The sequence below is a fragment of the Zootoca vivipara genome, chromosome 11 (genome assembly GCF_963506605.1).
Source record: "Zootoca vivipara chromosome 11, rZooViv1.1, whole genome shotgun sequence".
Lineage (NCBI taxonomy): Eukaryota > Metazoa > Chordata > Lepidosauria > Squamata > Lacertidae > Zootoca > Zootoca vivipara.
Window position 1 is genome coordinate 32,198,503 of NC_083286.1, and position 20,678 is coordinate 32,219,180.

The window sequence follows — 20,678 nt, forward strand, 5'->3', positions numbered from 1 at the left end:
GCCTAATTCTTTAAGCACCTAAGCAGTTAATGAATGTGTCTTTAATAAGGGGTATACTGATTTGCCAAAAGAAAGACCTTTTTTCTAGCATGCTCTCCTTAACTTAACCTGATATTTTAAACAATCATTAGGTTACAGGATAAACCAAGGAATTTGTTAATGTTTATTCTCCCTTACTAAATGAATACTTCCACCTTGCCTTTTTTAGTCATGGGAATGATCACATAACTTAATCCCATGTCTAAAAATGTAACCTTGGAAGAGTTTGCCCAAAAACGATATAGGTTTGCTGTGTGTCAGGCTTGGCAATAGCAATGTCTTTCTTGGAAGTCCCTTCTTGCATAAACTGTTCCTAGCTTATGGTTTTAAGATCTGGCTTAACGAAGAAATCTCATAGTATTTCTTAGCATTAAATACACAATCCTACAGTCTTATTCCGAATCATTATTTATTCACTAATATCAATATGCCAAAACATGTTTTCTTATCCTGCCTTCAATCAAGGAATTTTGCCCTTTTTGTCAAGAGAACTGTGAACATAGATGCACACCCACTCTCTCACACATTCTATGTGGGTATTATACCAAAACTATCTTTCCACTCTGGAAGCCTGCACACACCACTAAAAATGAGGAAATTGAGGTTCTTGTGAGCTCAGCATCTTTTATATGGCATTATATATTGCCCTAAAAAAATCCTTTAAGACGCTTAACAGTTCAGCATTGCTTACAGGACTGGTAGGGTGAGATAAATACAAAAATGCATCCTTCAGTGAAGTGGTAGGATTACTGGGATAATGAAGCTTTAAGGATAAGTGAACTCAATAACAGGTCTCAAACTTTTACTCGGGTTTATCACTCCAGCTCATGGATTCCTCCCTTTGCTTGAACAAATTGGTTAGTGAAGACTCCTACATCATTTCTCCCCAATGGTTAATCATCTCCCAAGCAGGATTCAACATTATCTGACCAGCAGCACAAGGGTGAGAATAATGGTGGAAGAGAATGAAAACCCGTGCAACAATTGCACTAGCAGAAGCTTGCTGTGTGACCAGTTGTGCAAATTATTGTCACTGTCCATCTTCCACAAAGAGGGTCACAGAAAAACCAAAGTCTAAATACCATAGTTCTTGTGGCTGGTTGCGCAACTATCTGCAAGTATCCTGGCTTCCTGCACTTTCTCTTAAGCCATACATTCTGCTAGTACTAAGAGTCTTTAACTTGGTGCTACAATGAACTCCTCCCTAAATGCTTACATGGCAGGAGTCAAAATGGCATTCAGGAGCATCAACATCGTGATGCTTAGGAATGCCCAAGTGAGCACAATCAGTTACTTATATATTTGCTGAAGACTGAAGTAGAAAGGTCAAGTAAGCTGTCTCAAAGTTAAAACATGTTGTGCTTTACTGGCAACATTAATGGAGAATCCTGAACAGCTGGCTAAGTGCTGAATTCAGGGGAAGGAAGTAGTCAGAAATGTATTCTTTCTTCAAAGAATACCTGTTGTTAATATCTCACTGGAGTCAAGGATATGGTAAATGTAAATGTTAATGACCAACTAAGTTTTTATTTTGGTATGAGCTTTCGTGTGCATGCACACTTCATCAGGTATCTGATGAAGTGTGCATGCACACGAAAGCTCATAGCAAAATAAAAACTTAGTTGGTCTTTAAGGTGCTACTGAAGGATTTTTTTTTATTTTGCTTCGACTCAGACCAACACGGCTACCTACCTGTAACTAGTAAATGTTAACGATACCCCCAAAAATGTATTCATCATGTGTTGTTCAGGAAAACACGGCTGTCAACTTTACTGTGTGAGATTTATGCAGAATAAGACTATTCTATGTACCTTTGCTTAGGACGCGGGTGGCGCTGTGGGTTAAGCCACAGAGCCTAGGGCTTGCCGATCAGAAAGTCGGCGGTTCGAATACCCGCAACGGGGTGAGCTCCCATTGCTCGGTCTCTGCTCGTGCTAACCTAGCAGTTTGAAAGCATGTCAAAGTGCAAGTAGATAAATAGGTATCGCTACAGCGGGAAGATAAACGGCATTTCCGTGTGCTGCTCTGCTTTCTCCAGAAGCGGCTTAGTCATGCTGGCCACACGACCTGGAAGCTGTATGCCGGCTCCCTCGGCCAGTAAAGCGAGATGAGCACCGCAACCCCAGAGTCATCCACGACTGGACCTAATGGTCAGGGGTCCCTTTACCTTTATGTACCCTTGCTTAGGAGTAACTCTCCCCAAAGAACTTGCATCTGACAAATATTGCATAGGATTGAAATCAGCTCATTTCCTGATTAATCTGTCAAGTTAAAAAAATGCATGGTGGAAAAATTATATTTATTTCATACTACCACCATTTTAATTTGAAATGAAGAGGGGGGGGCAAGTTAAAATGGAGAGTAATGAAACCATCCATTATCACTCTGGACTGTTTGCATGTGCCTTTCCATGTGAAACTGAGGTAACAAAATTATCCATGAGCACTTTACTACCTTCAATATGCATGCATAAATTGGGCCTGACTTTTATCAAAAGAACATGGTACCTCATCTAACATAGGTACTGAAAAAAATGTCTGTGCTGATAGTTCTCTAACAGTTATTTTGATATTTTCCCCGAAACAACTGGTGCCTAAAAATAGCGTAATGTGACTAAGGATAACATTCTTGCAGGATTAACACCGCTATATAACCCAGTAAACGTCATGAAAAGAACAAGAGATCTGCCGAGGACAGTTTATCTGATCAACTGTGGTTCTGACTGCTGGCTGTGTATCCAATGGCCTTGTAAAGGTAACATTTGAATTTGGTTTTAAACAACTAAGAAGATCCTTGGAACACTCAAAAAAGTCACAATGTAACTGTGATTCCCCATTGTATTCACATATATGGGATGTAGCTCTGAATTCCTATATTGTCTGATGCCCAGAAGCATTATTGGGAGAATGATTTTTATTGTCTAAATTATGCCACTAAAGCTGAATGAATGAGTAAACCAACATTTGGATCCACAGCAGATAATAATCATGCTCCTCACTAAATATTCAGTTGTAACTGCTTATGTCACAGTAATACACTTTTATTCTAATGACCTATTCCCCACTACCTAACCCCATCCCATAAATCATTGGTCATAGAGTACATTTTTTCATTTAGTAGGAGAGAGATAATGACCCACCAGCTTAGTTCCTAATATTTACTTCTCTAAATATAGGTCCTGTAAAAGTGGGTCACTGACTAGAACAGAACAGTCTTACTTCTCTTATTTCAAAAACGTTCCTGTAAAATATTTATTAGCTACATAAAGCAGTAATTTATTTCCAGAAACTTGAACCCAAAATAAGTGATGTTACCTTTGCTTTGTAAGTTTATTATGATGTTCTGCTGATTTTCCAAAATGGGCAGGACTAGATTAGAAAAAGGATATGATGTCCCCACATTCACTCAGCCACTTCCCAATGAAACAACATAATAAACTTACAATGACAAATTAAGTGGTGACAACCCATTTCGCCAAGGATCTCTTCATATGCCACCCCTGTGGTTTCTTCCTGCAATGCTTAGCCAATGTCAGAAGCCTTGGGCCACATAAGAAAAACAAATGCTGTAGTTCAGCTTCACCCCTTCCAGAAACTGGAAAGGAGTGCAGTGTGGTGCAGCTTCTCTGCAAGAATATAATGGGGGGCTGTGTCAATATCCTTACTAAAATCAAGATACACTACATCCACAGCATTCCCCTGATCCACCAAGCTTGTAACTCTATCAAAAAAAGAAATGAAATTCACCCAGCATGACTTGTTTTTGAGAAACCCATGCTGGGCCTTAGTCATCACAGCATCCTTTTGTAAGTGCTCACAGACTGATGGTTTATCCTTTCTGACAACCTGATGATGATTTCAGGAGTGACAGACCTGGCAAAAGGTGAAGAGATTAAAATATGTGTGTATAGGAGATCCTATTTGGCTTAACTTGGTGGAGTTATTCATAGATGATGGATCTGTTTCTTTGAGAGTAGGAGTGTTTTCATTTTACTATTTCTACTGCAGTGTTAATGTGCCAAAAATGTCTCTTACAGTAATATCGCCTGATAAAGTACTGGACATTCCCTGCAATTTCAGTGCTTTCATGAGGCTGGATGTGTTGAAATAGGGAGAAAGCGCTCCAAGTAGTATGCTAGGTAATAAATTAGTAGTGATGGTGGTGACAATTGTACCTCAATCTTTAAAAAGCACAATTTTGAAATTTCTATACCACTGTGAAATTTGTTTGAAAGGCAACATATACAAAAAGAGGAAAAAATGAGAAGCATCAAAATCTTTTGCCCATACAAGGCTATTTGCATTAATGGTGCCAAATGCCACATTTGTTCTGAATTTGGTTTTATGAGCGTTGGCCCATTTGTTTTGGAACTAAAGTTCTCACTATGTCCAGATATTTCCCCAGAGGTGACAATTAGCTAACATTTGCAGCAAGAATGGCAGGACATTCGCATTTAAATAGTGCCTGAAGGAACAGATGACAAACTTTCCACATGTTCAAGAAGTGAAACATATTCCTCAATAGAAAACACATGTTAAGAGTTGCATCCATGTAAAATGCGGAATAGGTCCTTCTCTATATGTACTTTGCAAAGGGTTTCCCCCCCCCTATTTATCTATGAGAATAATGAAAATGGCATGGTACCTATGAATAAAGTGACCATTCATTTGTTTCATAAATGCACAAAAAGCCATTAGGAAGCCTCAAGTATTGGTTATAGGGTGATGAAGTTTCCTTGGCAACAATGCAAAAAACAACAAAGACAATGTGTATATGATTTTGTTTCCGGGTGTCTACGAAGGAATCTGAGGAAAGATAACTATTCTTTAACAAGCTTCACAGAAACATCTCACAATGGGTGGCAATGGACTATTGAGTCAATTATTTAAAAAAAAATTAAATCTACAGTTTACTATAGTCTGGCAATTAACATTAAGGAGTTTTCAAGCCTACAATTCACATTTTGTACAAAGGGCAGGAATAATCCACAATAGATGCTTTTCTCTCTCTCTTTCAAACACGTACAATCGTTTCTCAAATAAAAAAATGAGCTTATACTACCCCTGTGTTCACTTTGTTTAGAAAGGTGTCCATAATACTTGTACAGCAAGTATAACAAACAACGGGTCTTCCATTTAGGCAGATTTAACACAAAGTAGTTTCACATGTACTAGTGAAAAATTAAATGAAACAAAGAATGCTCAGGAATGTGAGAGAGCCAGGTTCTAATGGCCATTTCAGAACAAACTTATGTTCTCACTCACTCCACTTTACTTAGATTCTGATTCTTATCTGGTTTTAAAAATAGCAGTGGCCTATTGCCATATTCACCTCAGTAGATGAGGTGACGCCTTTTTTCAGATATAGCAGCTATGGTGAGTGAAAGCTAGTGCAGGAGCAAGACCCCCATCTCAATCATTTGCCTGATTCAAAACAACAGGAACTATATGTTCATAGAGGTCTCTCCACTGGGAAGCCTTGAAAAGCAGGGTAGCCCATAGTGTGGATAGAGATCTAAACGAACACAGCTGTCCATTCACAAGTGATACTCAACTGCATTCACACAGATCCCTCTCCAATATGTGAGCTCATGCACCAAGAAGATCACCAGCAGGGGCACTCAACCTTTTAATTTAATTTAATTTTACAAAGAAAGCCATTGAGACAATATATATGTCGTGACATAGCATTGTTTGCATTGGGCCAATCTGTTACTAATTTGGAATGCCACTGGGTTGCTTATTGAAGCAACAAAGTGGCAGCAAATGTTGTCTTCCCCCACCCCCCATAAAAGGACGACGTCAAGTCCTCTGCTACCTTACCTATAATGGTAAGCCCTCTGTCCTCCCAAGAACTGTAGAATTTCATGCAATTCCTACCCCAGACTTCTCCAAAAGGTCTCCCAAAAGGCCACACACACACACTTTTGTAGGAGACAAGTGGCACCATGAATTGGGGGTGATATTCAACTCAATTCAAGCTTAGGTGAAATCAAAGTCGGACAATGGTAAAGAACTCCCAGGAGTCATTTCCAGTGGTAAACCAGCAGCCAGTCACTGCACTGTGAGATAATAATGCAATTCTCCTCATTAAAGAGCGAGAAAAGAACTTGATCATTCAGAATATGAGAATCACTACAGCTGTCTCAGTGATTAACTAAGAAATTAGCACTCACTGACAAGATGACAGCCTAATTACACTGTGAGATATACAGCTTTTAGACACAGAAAAGCTTGCACATTTAAAGGGAAAGCAGGCATACAAAATTGTGTGTGTGTGTGTGTGTGTGTGTGTGTGTGTGTGTTGTCCTGCAAAGCTAATAAACTTGGAGCAAGGATTAAATCCTAACCTCTTCTTTGTTAAGCTAGTTTTGCTTAGGCAGAGAAATTTGTCCTTTCAGACAAACAATCCTCATGTGCCTTCTGATGCAGGGCAGGATTTTATTCTGTGCAGGGGATTTCTGAACCAGGCAGTCTACTTCTCCATTCCTATGCTAAAGTTTCAAACACTGAAAAGAGGTTCCATCTCTTTCCACATTCCCACACAAGCATTTGTTTAACTTTTCAAAAGAAAATATCAGTAATAAACAACAGCATCGTTCAAGTCCTTTTGCACCAAACTAGCACTCACTGTTCCAAATGCTCCACATTTGAAGGCCAAAATCTTGCTATATTGTGAAAATGAGGTCTTCCTATTCTGAAAGTCTCCTTCAGAAGCAATATCTAGTCTGCTGCCAAACCTACAATTTCATGTCCACCAGTGATTTTTATTTCTCTTGTAAGTAGCTTCTCATACATCTGGTGCCAATGAAATCTGTGACATTTTTCATATAACTCTTAGGTTCTCACCATCTGACCTTTGACGTTAAGATTTTTTTTAAAAAAAATAAAAATAAAATAAAAGTAAACCCAACGTCCAATCTCAAAGAACAGTATGAGTCCCAACAAGGACACTTGTTTATTCCAAAGCTTAAGGTTGTGGTTTTAATCTGCACATTCTGCAAAAGGCTCTTACTTTCATTGAAGTTTTATACACTTATTACATCTTGGACGCAGAAAATACACAAAGTAAAAATAAATGGCATTTAAAAAGGCTGCAGTCCTTTTTCATAAAATGTTGCATTCAAAAAGTGATGGCCCTCTCTCAGCTTCAGACTGTTTGAAAGCCGAAGGGGCCAAAAAACCAGACATAGCTGGAGTGATACCTGGGCTCCCAGCAAGCCTTTCCAAGCATGCTAAGTAAACACTTTCCAATGCCTCCACAAGATGCAGGTGCGCAAATTATTCTCGACACAGACAGAAGTCATGTTTTCAGTATCCCCTCGGCTGCTGTTAAACAACAGCCTCACCTCAATCCCCCAGTATTTGTCAGCTCATAAAAAGTTTTATATGCTCAAGAAAAGTTCCTTTTTTTTTCTTCTGCTAGTTCATTTGCTCCTTGCTCTTGAATCATAACTCTCCATTACTGCTCCTTTTGAGCTGCACAGAAATGACACGTTTCTCCCCGCACCCCCAAGTATTGACGCAAGATGGATTCCACTTGCACAATATGAAAAGATTGCAGCATCAAACTGTTGGAGACTATTCCGCCCACCCTGTCGTATCATCATGTATTCAACAATACCGTAGTATGAAAGTGAAGTTATGGGATCCTGTTGAAAGAAATAAAGAGCCCCTGAGAAAACATAGCAGCATGCATAGCCATGATTCCCGTTTTAAGAAAGTAAATTCCCAAGAGGTTGTCTCCCCGTACACACATATTTTTGCTCATTAATTTGTACACCTGCCCTAGAACTCCTCATGACCCACACTAATGGTGTGCTTTATATATTCCTCATTAACTTGTACACCTGTCTCAAATTGAGTCAGTGCATGGCTTGCTTGTGCAATACATTTTCTCAGGAAAACCACCATATTCTAACACAGAGGGGGGGGGGAGAACCATTTTAATCCCTTTAGCAATATTATCAGCATATCCCTTATCAACATTTTTGTGAAGCTGCCAAAACAAAAAATGATTTTGGTTTTCAGCCAGATCTCAGTCAGCCCCTTCACCCCACAAGTGGAATTCTGTAACTACAACAGATATTTTGTACCAAACAATAATTGATATGGTGTAATAATAATAATAATAATAATATGGTGTAATAAATAAGGGTGTAATATATAAACTTCCAGAATAATTTCATGTTATGCTATATCAATAGAAGTGGCATGCAACTTAGGAAAACAATCATATAGGTCCCAAGGGATCAGAAATAAAATACGGAGTTAAAGGTTGTTTCTATGGTTCATGACATATACAAATAAATGTGCGCGCACACACACACACACACACACACACACACACACACACACACATCCTAGGGTTGTTGTGAAATGTTCTTACCCTAATTTAGCAACAAATGGAAATGGGTCATTTTTTACAATTATCTGGGGACATACAATTTTTCAGGACAATTTTTCAAATGCTTTCAAGGAATTTACTTTTTTATCCCTTGCTGGTATCTTTTCTTTCTAGGAAGCAGAATGCCCTGGAATGATGCTATGCCTTGACATAGCATTGTTCTGAGTGAGGTTCAAGGCGTGTGGTGGGGAATGGTAGTTTTGTTTCCCCCCCAAAAGCCTCATTTTCAGCAAACCTACTTTAGGTGTTAGCCAGCCACGCACCCTAAACCACCATTAGCCAACTCACAGAACTAGATTATACAACAACACAGTGTTCTTAAGCATGCTTCTCATGTGAGTGAGAGCATCATCTATAGACCATGTTTAGCTGTTTGGTACAAGGAATAATGATAAGATCAGGAAGTTAAGATCAAGAGAGACTTCAAACATACTACCAACTTTGGGAACACCCCAAAGTTCTGGTAAAACATTTCTTTTGGTTTTATCTGAGTTAGACTTGTTACTGGGGCAGGTTGAACCACTTGGAGAACAAACATGAGAGGAATTGTGTTAGGTCTTTGTACTCACTCTGCAGCTTCAAGCCTGAACTCAGATCATGCGGTACCTTCCTGAGTGGCATCCATTTGGCCAATGAGGCCAACTCAGAGGAAAGATCCAACTGGCTGTAATTAATGTTGTAATCATTGCAAGTTGATTCAGCAAAAAAAAAAAATGATAAAGCCCAACAATATGAATTATCAACATGTGGTCCTTGGCAACTGGCAGCTGTCAGGGATATGAAGGAGAGGGCCCAACGGAACTTGGTTACTAAACCAATTCATCTCTATGGCACAGGGTCATAGCCTATCTTCTTGAAGCCTCAATCTTGCTGATAATAAATGTTTGAGAAAATTGCATGTTGTTTTTGCTACTTAGGAATGATTACTACTGAATCAGTACCTACCAGGTAATCTAACTCATTCTAGTTTTAGCCCCATCCTCCCTGCCACATGGAGACTAAGGAGGAGGAAGCCGATAGGTTGTGAGACAGTAAGTGGGCATGTGGGGGCTGGCTAAAGAGAGGCTGAGGTTTGTGGGGCGGTCCCTCATTTGCCCTGATAGACCAGCCCACACTGGAAATTATAGTCTCTGCACAACTGGCTTGCAGATGCAATAATTTGTTATGACTTGCGTAGAAGCCAGGAATCAATAATCAGCTTTGAGAATGGGATTCAGGGATTTCACAGAAATGGGGGAACTGGTAAGAGTCAAGAGTCTACTTTTGTTCAGCTGAGAGCTCCAAATAAATTACTTTCTGATGTAATTTTCAGCATTCTTTCAGTGAAATTGGTCTACCCACACATGTTCATTATGACACTATGTACAGCCAAGAGTGAGTGTGAAGTTCATAAAACAACAACTGGAAAAGAGTACTCTGTAAAGCTTATAGAAGTGCCCTACTGGTTGGAAAGGGTATATAAAGGGTAGTAAGATAGAATTATATACAGTAAGCCCACAACTTAGGTGCATTTAACATGTGTGCATTCAGCTCTATGTGCGTGGCAAAAAACGTTTTTGTAAGGAATTTAAATGGAGGCAGAAAAGGGGTGTGGTTCTGGGGGAAATGGCTTGGGTAATCCCACTGAACTTTGAAAAAATGAAACATGACTTTGGCCATTGAACCCAAAGATTAGCTTTAGGCATGATCCCCAGAATGTATCCCCCACATAAATTGTGGGCTTATTGTTGTTGTTGTTGTTGTTTAGTTCTGTCCGACTCTTCGTGACCCCATGGACCATAGCACGCAAGGGCTTACTGTATGAAAAATTATATAAGACACGATATCCAATAAGCTTTCATTGCTATTTTCTCCAATAATGTTTCTATCTGACTTCAAAACATAGTTATCATTGATGACATTTAAAAAATCCCACAATGTCTCCTTTCAGATCTCTTTTCCATTGACACATTGGCCTCTTTTCTTAACACAGAAGAAATCATATAACTTATTAGTGACAGTTGATATCTCTGTTCTGGATACCCACAAGATTAAAGCTGCATAGACAGTGCCCTCAGCTAAAACAGAACAAAACAAAACAAATGTTTGTTCTGATTACAACCTGGCAATTTCACACAATACCCTTTTCTTTCCCCGAATTTGATAGCACCCTTTGGCGTAAGCAATGAAAAAAGAACCCAGGCCTTGTTTAGCTGATAGCACTGCAGATGCCATTGTTAATAGCTACAGACTAATGGAATGTTAACACGCTCCAATGCCACACTCAGGAGTAGTAATGCATGGAGTGGAAGCTATGAAATTAAAATGCCTTGTTCCACAAATAATGGAAGTCAATTTGATGATTTGCTAATATCAGATAGGAAGCTCTCATATATTATTGCTACATCCACAGCTGATGATTTGCACATTTATATTGCCAATAACTATTACCAATACCTCATTTCAAAAATATCAACTATTTCTAACATACAGAAGTGTAAGCTAGTTTCATGCTCCAGACGTAAAAGACACATCTTCTAGCACATTTTAAAACTACTTGCTATGGCCAAAGGTCCATCAGGTTGGGCATATGGCCCTGAGAAGCAAAGTCTTACCTGTATCATTGCCAGAGATAGTAACAACAAACACTTTTATGTCAGGCCTGCTTTCCACTCCTACGCCAGCATCTGAAGTAGAAGGAGGCTCTTCCTGAGACTCTAAAACCTCAGACGGTGGTCCTGTAGGCTGTGCAACCGCAGTAACACTCGATGACGTAAAATATTCTGTATCAATCTCTGGCTCTGCCGTCTTGCCTGTAAAATCATCATCAGTAGTAGTTTTAATGGGAGAAACAGATTCCTCAATTATTACCATGTCTTTACTCGTATCCTCATCAGGTTCCCTGTCAATTAAGGGTGGCTGTGTTTTGGATGGTGAAGTGGTCAGGGTCTTGTCTACTGGAGCAATGGTAGCTGTGGCTATGCCACTTACCACCGTCGGTTTACTTGTCACAATAGCCGAGAACAAAACTGGCTCCGTTCCTACAGCCTCTTCTGTCGTTCCTGAACCTTCTGGGCTATGAGTTGTAAGAGTCTCCACATCAGGCAATTTTCCAGTGACAGGAACAACAGCTTCTGTAGGAAAACGGCCTACAAATCTGATTGTGGGTACATCCCTTTCACTTTCTGTGCTTGCCTTTCTGGGGGGAACACCCGTCGTTTTTAGCTTACGTTCCGTGACAGCATCCATTCCAGGAGACAGTTCAGGTTTTGTGGCTGTTTCATAAACTGTTATTTTGACACCTGGGCCCAAAGCCTCAGTAGTTGCATATTTTCCTTCATATGCAGATCCTTCAGCAGTTAAGTCACTTTCAGGTGTCAAAAGCAAGGTTGAAATCACTGCAGTAGAGTCTGGGACAGTAGCCAGTTTTTCCACAGCTTGATCTCTAGCACCAAGTTCCTCCTGAATAGCTGTTGTAGCCTCTGTTTTCGTACCTGTGACGCCTGTATGAATAGTAACAGTGACCACATCTTTAGCAATTTTATCTACTGGGGTTTCAGAAGTGAGGGAAATCCCAGGTTCTTGCTTTGCTGTTGCAGAAGGAGTTACCATCTTTGTAAATATAATTGATTCTGTGCCTGATATGCCTTCCATATCCACTGTTGAGGAAATAGTAGTGATTTGTCTGGGAATTCCTAAGTCTGGTTGATGCTCAGCAGAACTCCCTTCAGAAGTCCAATCATATTTCTGATCGTCTGTTCCTGCAGTTTTCTCTTGCTGCATCTCTGGGGTAGGTGTTACTGTATCACGATGCCTTGTCATGTCCTCTCTTTCAGCTTTGGGGAAAACCCCTGCCATTGTATCATTCGCTTCTGTTGCAGTGGTTGTGGTCTTTGGTAATTCCATAGAGCCTAACTCAGAGCTAAATGATGTTTCATAGCTCTTTGTATATCCGGTAGTTAGTGGTATTTTGCTTTCAGATGAACTGACTATTACACCTGGTGTAGCTGTAGCATTCTCAGGTGAGAAGGTCTTTGACACTTTGACTACATCTGATTCTGAAACAGTGCTAGAGGCAACTGGCCTGTGATCGGGTGAAATATTGCCATTGTTATCATCTTCTGTAGGTTCATGACGATCAGGGAGCAGTTCTTTGGGGATGACGACGGTTGTCAGTTTTACGTCGCTTTTTGCTTCCATTGATTTTGTTGTAGGTTGGATGCCATGATGTGTTTCTTCCTTTGTTAATGTAACAGAAGTTTTTGTTTCCAAAGGTTCACTCAAGTTACTTCTGAGTAGAACATCTCCAGAAGTTATTATTGGTCCCACCTCTATTTGTTCAGTCTGACTTCCAGAGCTCTTCTCACTGAGGTCAGAGACAACTTGTGTGGGTGTGATCCCTACTAGGTCACTCGGTGCAGTTTCTGTTTCTGTCACTTCTGATGAATCAGAAAAGTCTGTAACAGTCTGAGGTAGAACGGTGGATAAAGTAACAATCTGCTTAGGTACCTTCTCTTCCGGTTTTGCCTTGGACACCCCTTGTGTGACCGAAGAGATATGAGGATCAATAGAAGTGATTTGTTCAGTTAATAAATTGGAAGATCCGCTTTCCAAAGGTATATTCGGTTCAACAGTTGCAGAATCATTCGGCTTAGCTATAAAAAAGAAAGACAATTAAAATGAATGTCATGCTTACTAAAATATATTAAATGTAAGAAGCATTTTAATAAATTCTGAACAAGCATCCTTTATCTCTACTGTATCTTTACTATATGTCAGTTGTTCCCAAAATGTATTTGCTGAGCATCTTGGCCAGAAAGCAACTGTAATTAAGCTAATTTAGTCCCATGTACTTCTAGAGTGAAGCAATTAAGTCCAGTGTAGTTTAAATGAATTATGAACTCCCACTAGTCCATAGCAGTACTGTATATTCCTGTGTATAAGACTACTTTTTAACCCAGGAAAATCTTCTCAAAAGTCGGTGGTCGTCTTATATGCTGGGTCGTATTTCTTATATGGCGAGTATATCCCAAACTCTATATTTTAACTGGAAGAGTTGGGGGTCGCCTTATACGCCCAGTCGTCTTATACGCCGGAATATACGGATAGCTTAAAAGTCTTGTATGCGGTAGTTTTCTGCTTATGGTAAATCGGTCATATGGAACCACTGCCACACAGATTCAAACTTTTTTCACGCTACTTCAAATGGGAATTTGCCCCTCCATGTTAAAATAAAAGCCTGGATTGGTTTGAATGGCTGATCATACGCTACAGCGTTGGAGTTTGTAGACCTGGATTCAATCCTGCTTAGCCGCAAAGCTTGCCAGATGACCTTGGATTGATATTTACTCTTCCAGCCCAACCTACCTCAAACAGCTGCTAAAAGCAGTGTTGTTGTGGGTTTTTGGGTAAAATAAAATGAGGCAGCACTGCTGCTCCTATGTTGATAAAAGTACTGTGTCATGTGTACCAGCACAAAATGGTAGTCAAAGCATCAACAACAATGATCTGAAGGTAAAGGTAAAGGGGCCCCTGACCATCAGGTCCAGTCGTGTCCGACTCTGGGGTTGTGGCGCTCATCTCGCTCTATAGGCCGAGGGAGCCGGCGTTTGTCCGCAGACAGCTTCCGGGTCATGTGGCCAGCATGACAAAGCTGCTTCTGGTGAACCAGAGCAGCGCACGGAAACGCCGTTTACCTTCCCGCCAGAGCGGTCCCTATTTATCTACTTGCACTTTGATGTGCTTTTGAACTGCTAGGTGGACAGGAGCTGGGACCGAGCAACGGGAGCTCACCCCATTGCAGGGATTCGAACCGCCGACCTTCTGATCAGCAAGCCCTAGACTGTGCTTTAACCCACAGCGCCACCTAGGTCCCTGGATCTGAAGGTACTCCGTAGCAATGGGTACTGTCACAAAGAAAGCACCAGCTATAAGGAAAAAACTGAATGAACCTATGTATGTTTCCCTGGGTTCCTTAGAAGCTGGGAAGAGTATACATGTGCTAAATAAATATGCAAAGGAATTTAAGTGGCTTCCCCATGGTCCACTGATCTGTGAAATGGCTCTCATTTTTGCTGACCTGAAGTTATTGTACTCCAGCTGCCTCCACTGCCTGAATTCACATCTGAATTCAAACACTTTCTGCTTTAGTCATATGTATTATACAGTGCAGTTCTCAAAGTAAGGTGGGATACCTTTCCTAATTTGTATGAGCACCTATATTTTATGCATCATACCTTTTTTAAGCTTTAAAAAAGAGAGAGTAAAAACATCAGATTCCACTTAGACACAACAAATAAAAGCCTCGGCACTTATTCCACTGTTTAAATTTCAACTAATATTTCCAGAAAATATTCACTCAACTCAGTTCATCTACAATCTGGTTTCTGTCTACTGGCAGCGATATTTTAATCCAGGATTATTGCACCATCATTGAACATTGCTTAATTAACAGCACAGTTCCGAAGATACAAGCTTTAAGTTTCTAAACTTAACTTTTTAAAAAGAGAAAGAGAAATGGGATGAATGGGTGGATGCTAAAGCTGTTTCGACTCAAAGAAGATATTCTCTACATTTCATCTGCCTTTTGCCTAAAAGAAGATGACCTGCCTAGGGAAGGGTGTTTCCTTTCTAAAAGGCTCTGCTCCAGCTTTAACAGACTCCCTCACTGTACAGATGTTTTGCATTACTAAACTCCTTGAATCATATGTTCAATGGGATATCTTCTTTGTGCTCCTTCTAATGCAAGACATGAGGGAGTTTTTCCTAATAAAATATCCACATCTAATACAGCAAGAAAGCAAATTATCTCACCGACAGCTGCTTACATCAAAGTCTATCCTGAGTTCTTTTTTTTTTTTAAAAAAAAGTGTTCTTTTACATTATGCACAACCTGAATGAAGCTGATCTGGGATGAAGTCTTTTGCAACTGGAAGAGGTTTCTATGCTTAAAAAAACATTCCACATATTTCCTTTGTTTTTAGATTAATAAAATATTATATATATTTTTATATATATATATATATATATATATATATATATATATATATATATATAATTGTTCTTCATTGGATAACTTTTTTTTTAAGTTGGAGAATTGTTAAATATTAGATCACAGAATAGTGTGGTAGCACACTTGCTTCTAGGTTGCTTACTGTGCAGTGCAGTGATTCTGAATTATGCTCAGTCAATAACATTTACCAAAAAAGGAACAGATAAAATTGGGAGATAAGAGGAGCTGCTGCTTTAAAAGGGTCTCCATGATGCCTGTTATCTTTGTATGTAGCCATATCATGGGAAATCAGTGGTCTGTGAAAATGGCCTAATTCCCAAAGCAAGCTACTACTGCACAGTAATTGCTCCCTGTCATAACACAGTGCCCTTTTTAAAAGTACAGCAATCCAGAGTGAGAATTGAATCTTCCCTCTGCAAACCCATGTAAAGATGGGACACTGAGCAGTGTGAAATTATATCTCAGAATATACCAACCAAAAGGTTCAAGGCGTGGAGCACATATTGGTCAGGAACCCCCAAGCATGTTGGGCCACTTGTATGATCTAGAGTCACAATTATTGTGGTTGATAAATGACACACCCTCCCCTACCAGGTCTCAGGGAATATTATGGAGCATGGAGTACCATGGTCAAGTCATTTCTGTCCAGAAAGTCCCATAGCTGGCTAATCACCAGGAGCTGGAAACAGTCACCCAGTCACCAAGGCCACCTGGGTTTCAAATAACAATGTTGGATCCATGGGAGGTACTCCAAGTGATGAACCTGTACCATCCAAAACAGGCCGTCTTCCCACCTCCTGGTTTCAAGAACTTGGAACACATAGAACTCATTTCTGGCCCACATCCAGCCCATCGCTGCTTCCAAACATCTTTCTAGCATCTCAGTCACCTCTCCTGATTCAGATAGACATATTGGTGACACTTTACCCCATCACTGACTGACCATTGTGCTTTCCTGAAAACTGAGGGAGGGAGAAATAGCAGCATTCCCCCTTTTCATGTATTTCCCTCAGCTTTTCATTCATGGTGGCTTTAGGGCCTGGCCTAGGGTTACCCAGATGACTATTAGAGAAGAACTGCAGGCTGGATCTTTTCCATCCCCTCACCACACTACATCTAATATATATGAGCACAATGGCTACGTGCATTTAATGGTGAACTGTGGTTTATTGTTATGAGAACAAGTCTAGGAAAGTCTTGGGCCCCTGCACTCCTCCCTCCTCCTCTGGGACAGCCACGAGAAGACTGGAAGGTGTTTTCTTCCATTTTCAATTAACCACAATTCAGCATTATGGTCTGACACTGAAGTGTATGCTTAACATTAACCATGGTTTGTTGATACAAGCCAGGTACGTACACTGAGGTTTGATGTTGGCTTGTTTCAGTGAAGCATAACTAAGGCTTACTGCAGTTTGTATGGATTTGGACATAACACTGGTCAGTCAAAATCAGAAGAGAAAGCGTCTGATCTCCTCCTCGCAGCTGGTCTGGAGGGGTGGAGGGTGCAATCCTGGCAGAGTTCCAGCTGAATCATGCTTCTCAGTAACAAAAATGTCCCAAGAATTTCAATTACTTATTTGGCTATGTGTGCCTAAAAAGTGTTTTCTTTTAAAAAAAAAGTAGAGCAACTACAATCATTAATGATGTCCATAACTAGGCCTACATACTTAAAGGACCAGGATACTTGGAATGATCTTCTACATATGGGAACCCAGGACCAGCCCAGGCCCAGGCTGCCCCACTGCCACAGCAATCTTTTCTGTCCCTGGTCTCCTCGTCTGACATCGGCCACTCCTCCTCCTCCTCCTCCTCCTCCTCCTCCTCCTCCTCCTCCTCCTCCTCCTCCTCCTCTTCTGCACCCATCCACCATCGTGGCTGGGCACAGAGGTAGTAGTGGCAGTGACAAGTAGCCACAGAGGAGATGGCCATGGTGGCAAAGCAGGTGGCCAGGAGTGGAGGAAGCAGCTATGGTGGAAGGCGGGTGTGGAGGAGGAGGACGCAGCAAGTGCTAGCAGAGAAGGTCAGATCTCACTGCCTCACCTGGCCTCATGGGCAAACAGGCCCTGCACTAGCCCCTTGTCTGCAAATTCAGAAGTTCAGGACTGATATTGCTTTGGGTTCCACCACCATATGAGGTTAGATTAACTACAAAAATAGAGGTTTTCCGATGGTTAACTGAATCTTTAAATTCCTTCCCTAGGAAAAAATACCAGGCCAGTTTTATTGTGACTTTTAAGAGATCTGTGAAAATTTTGAAACATAGGAAGCTGCAGTCAGACCATTGCTCAATCTAGCTCAGCACTGCCTTGCACTGAATGACATCAGTCCTCCTGGTTTTCAGAAATGAGTTTATCTTGAGATGCTGGAAGTTGTATGTGAGGCATGCTCTAGTACTGGTCGTGGATGCTTTTTAATCCATCAGGTTTGTAGAGGGATTGTTTGTTTCTGTTTTATTATGAGATGGACTGTCCACTGCATTTTCTATTGTGTTGGCAGTCATGGCTGAAAAGCAGCATTAAAACCCCTAAGTAAAAGAAGGGGGAAAGGAAAAAAGAAAGCAAACTGCATTGGTTTTGTACACTTTGGCCAAAGCTTACAAATCAATGGACAGACTGTGGTTGACTTCATTAGGGTTAGGTCTTAAGAAAGAGGAGGGAAATCTTCCAAAATTTATGTCTGACCACAAAACCAGGATCCATTAGGAACAAATTGTTTTTGGCTAAAGTTGTGTTTTACTTTACTATAGTTAAGAAGAATCAGCATTCGTTAGAAGTCCCTCATCACATTTTTCTTTAATGCTTCCTCTCCCAGCAAAGACTTTTTAATACACAAAAGGCCTTTTAAATAACAGTCCGGATTCAACATAAGCATTACTAAGATTGTGCCCTACTGATGAGGGCAACAGAGGAAACTTTAGAAACTGAGATTATCCAACTGTTCCCAAAATCTGAATTAAGCCTTCTTGGTTGTACCCCCGCCTCAGCTATGGAGCTCCTTGTCCAACAAGGTTAATTTGGACATCCTCCTCCTAGCCTTCAGGCAGCAGACAACTCTGCCCATAAATCTCATATTGTATGCTTTGATTTTGTATGTGGTGTTTTATTACATTGTTTGAAATGTTCTTTCTTTACCTCCTAACTTTTTTGCTTAGCACACAACATCAAAAAACTAAGATCATGGCCACTGGTCCCATCAGCTCCTGGCAAATAGAAGGGGAAGAAATGGAGGCAGTGAGAGATTTTACATTCTTGGGTTCCATGATCACTGCAGATGGTGACAGCAGTCACAAAATTAAAAGACGCCTGCTTCTTGGGAGAAAAGCAATGACAAACCTAGACAGCATTTTAAAAAGCAGAGACATAACCTTGCCATGGTTTTTCCAGTAGTGATGTACAGTCATACCTCGGTTTAAGTACGCTTTGGTTTGAGTACGTTCAGTTTAAGTACTTCACAGACTTGTCTGGAACAGATTACTCCACTTTCCATTACTTCCAATGGGAAAGTTCGCTTCAGGTTAAGTACGCTTCATGTTAAGTACGGACTTCCCGAATCAATTACTGTACACTCATACTTCAGGTTAAGTACACTTCAGGTTGAGTACTCTGCAGACCGATCTGGAACGTATTAATCCACTTTCCATTACTTTCAATGGGAAAGTTCGCTTCAGGTTAAATACGCTTCAGGTTAAGTACAGACTTCCGGAACCAATTGTGTACTTAAACCGAGGTACCACTGTATAGAAGTGAGAGCTGGACCATGAAGAAGGCTGATCGCCGAAGAATTGATGCCTTTGAATTATGGAGGAGACTCTTGAGAGTCCCATGGACTGCAAGAAGAGCAAACCTATCCATTCTTAAGGAAATCAGCCCTGAGTGCTCACTGGAAGGACAGATCGTGAAGCTGAGGCTCTAATACTTTGGCCACCTCATGAGAAGAGAAGACTCCCTGGAAAAGACCCTGATGTTGGGAAAGATTGAGGGCACAAGGAGAAGGGGACGACAGAGGACGAGATGGTTGGACAATGATTCTCGAAGCTACCAACATGAGTCTGACCAAACTGCGGGAGGCAGTGGAAGACAGGAGTGCTTGGCGTGCTCTGGGCAAAGAAGATGTGCTCATCATTTAGTTTTATATTGTATTTTAGTGCGTATGATTTTGTTCTCTGGACTAATTAGAGAACAAGGTCATACACATTAAAAATATGATATAGTTGTGGAGAAACATAAAATGTGCATGAACACAATGGTTCAGAAAGCCTTACAGCTGAGTGCTATATAAATTTAATAAATAAGCATAGGTGTTTACTTGGAAGTTCAGTGGTACAGCAGCTGCTTTGCATGCAAAGGTTCTGGTTCCATCTCTGGCATCTCCAGGTAGGGGTGGGAGAAGCACCTGCATGGAACTCTTAAGACAGGCATCCCCAAACTTCGGCCCTCCAGATGTTTTAGACTACAATTCCCATCTCCCCCGACCACTGGTCCTGTTAGCTAGGGATCATGGGAGTTGTAGGCCAAAACATCTGGAGGGCCGAAGTTTGGGAATGCCTGCTCTAAGATGTTACTGCCAGTGTAAATACGATAGTACTGAGCTATAAAGATGAATGATTTGACAATACAAACAGTAGAAGGCAGCTTCTAATGTTCTGATATGTAATACTGGAAGCAATAATTCATTCATCTTCTCTATGAGCTATAAATGCATTTGATGTTCACACCTCCATGCACAGAGAAGATGTGCAAGTTCTGACTGATGTTATACAGGAAGTACAAAAAGTGGAAGTAACAAATCACTTGTGCATATCTGCTGCTACCAGGGTGGTTTCTTTTCTCAATCAGAAGCTCTTTCGACTGGCTTAATTTATGTCACTGACTAGCAAATGGTCTGGACTAACAGGGGGTTAGACATTGCCACGATACCCTGTTGGGGAAACCCTCTACGACAGGCATGTCAAACATGCGGCCCTCCAGATGTTTTGGACTACAATTCCCATCTTCCCCAACCACTGGTCCTGCTAGCTAGGGATCATGGGAGTTGTAGGCCAAAACATCTGGAGGGCCGCAAGTTTGACATGCCTGCTCTATGACATTCTTTGTGGCTACTGTGACTAATAGCACAAACTAGATAGATGGCAAGTTAAATGGGCTTCTTATTGTTGCTGGCATCCATCTGTCTCGAGAGACAATGAAAGAATGTGCGGTCTTCTGATATTCAGGAAGCGAACAAGAAACAAATTCGTTAAATG

The 20,678-nt window shown here is 40.8% G+C and overlaps 1 protein-coding gene across 4 annotated transcripts in view; it reads right to left on the minus strand.

Moving 5' to 3' along the window:
* VCAN (versican) overlaps positions 1–20,678 on the minus strand; it is a 230,002-nt gene that overhangs the window by 55,278 nt on the left and 154,046 nt on the right. For all 4 annotated transcript variants that reach the window (XM_060280214.1, XM_035100044.2, XM_035100043.2 and 1 more), the window contains exon 7: positions 11,040–13,079. In XM_060280214.1, coding sequence (XP_060136197.1) covers positions 11,040–13,079 — 2,040 coding nt within the window. The remainder of the gene's footprint in view (positions 1–11,039; positions 13,080–20,678) is intronic.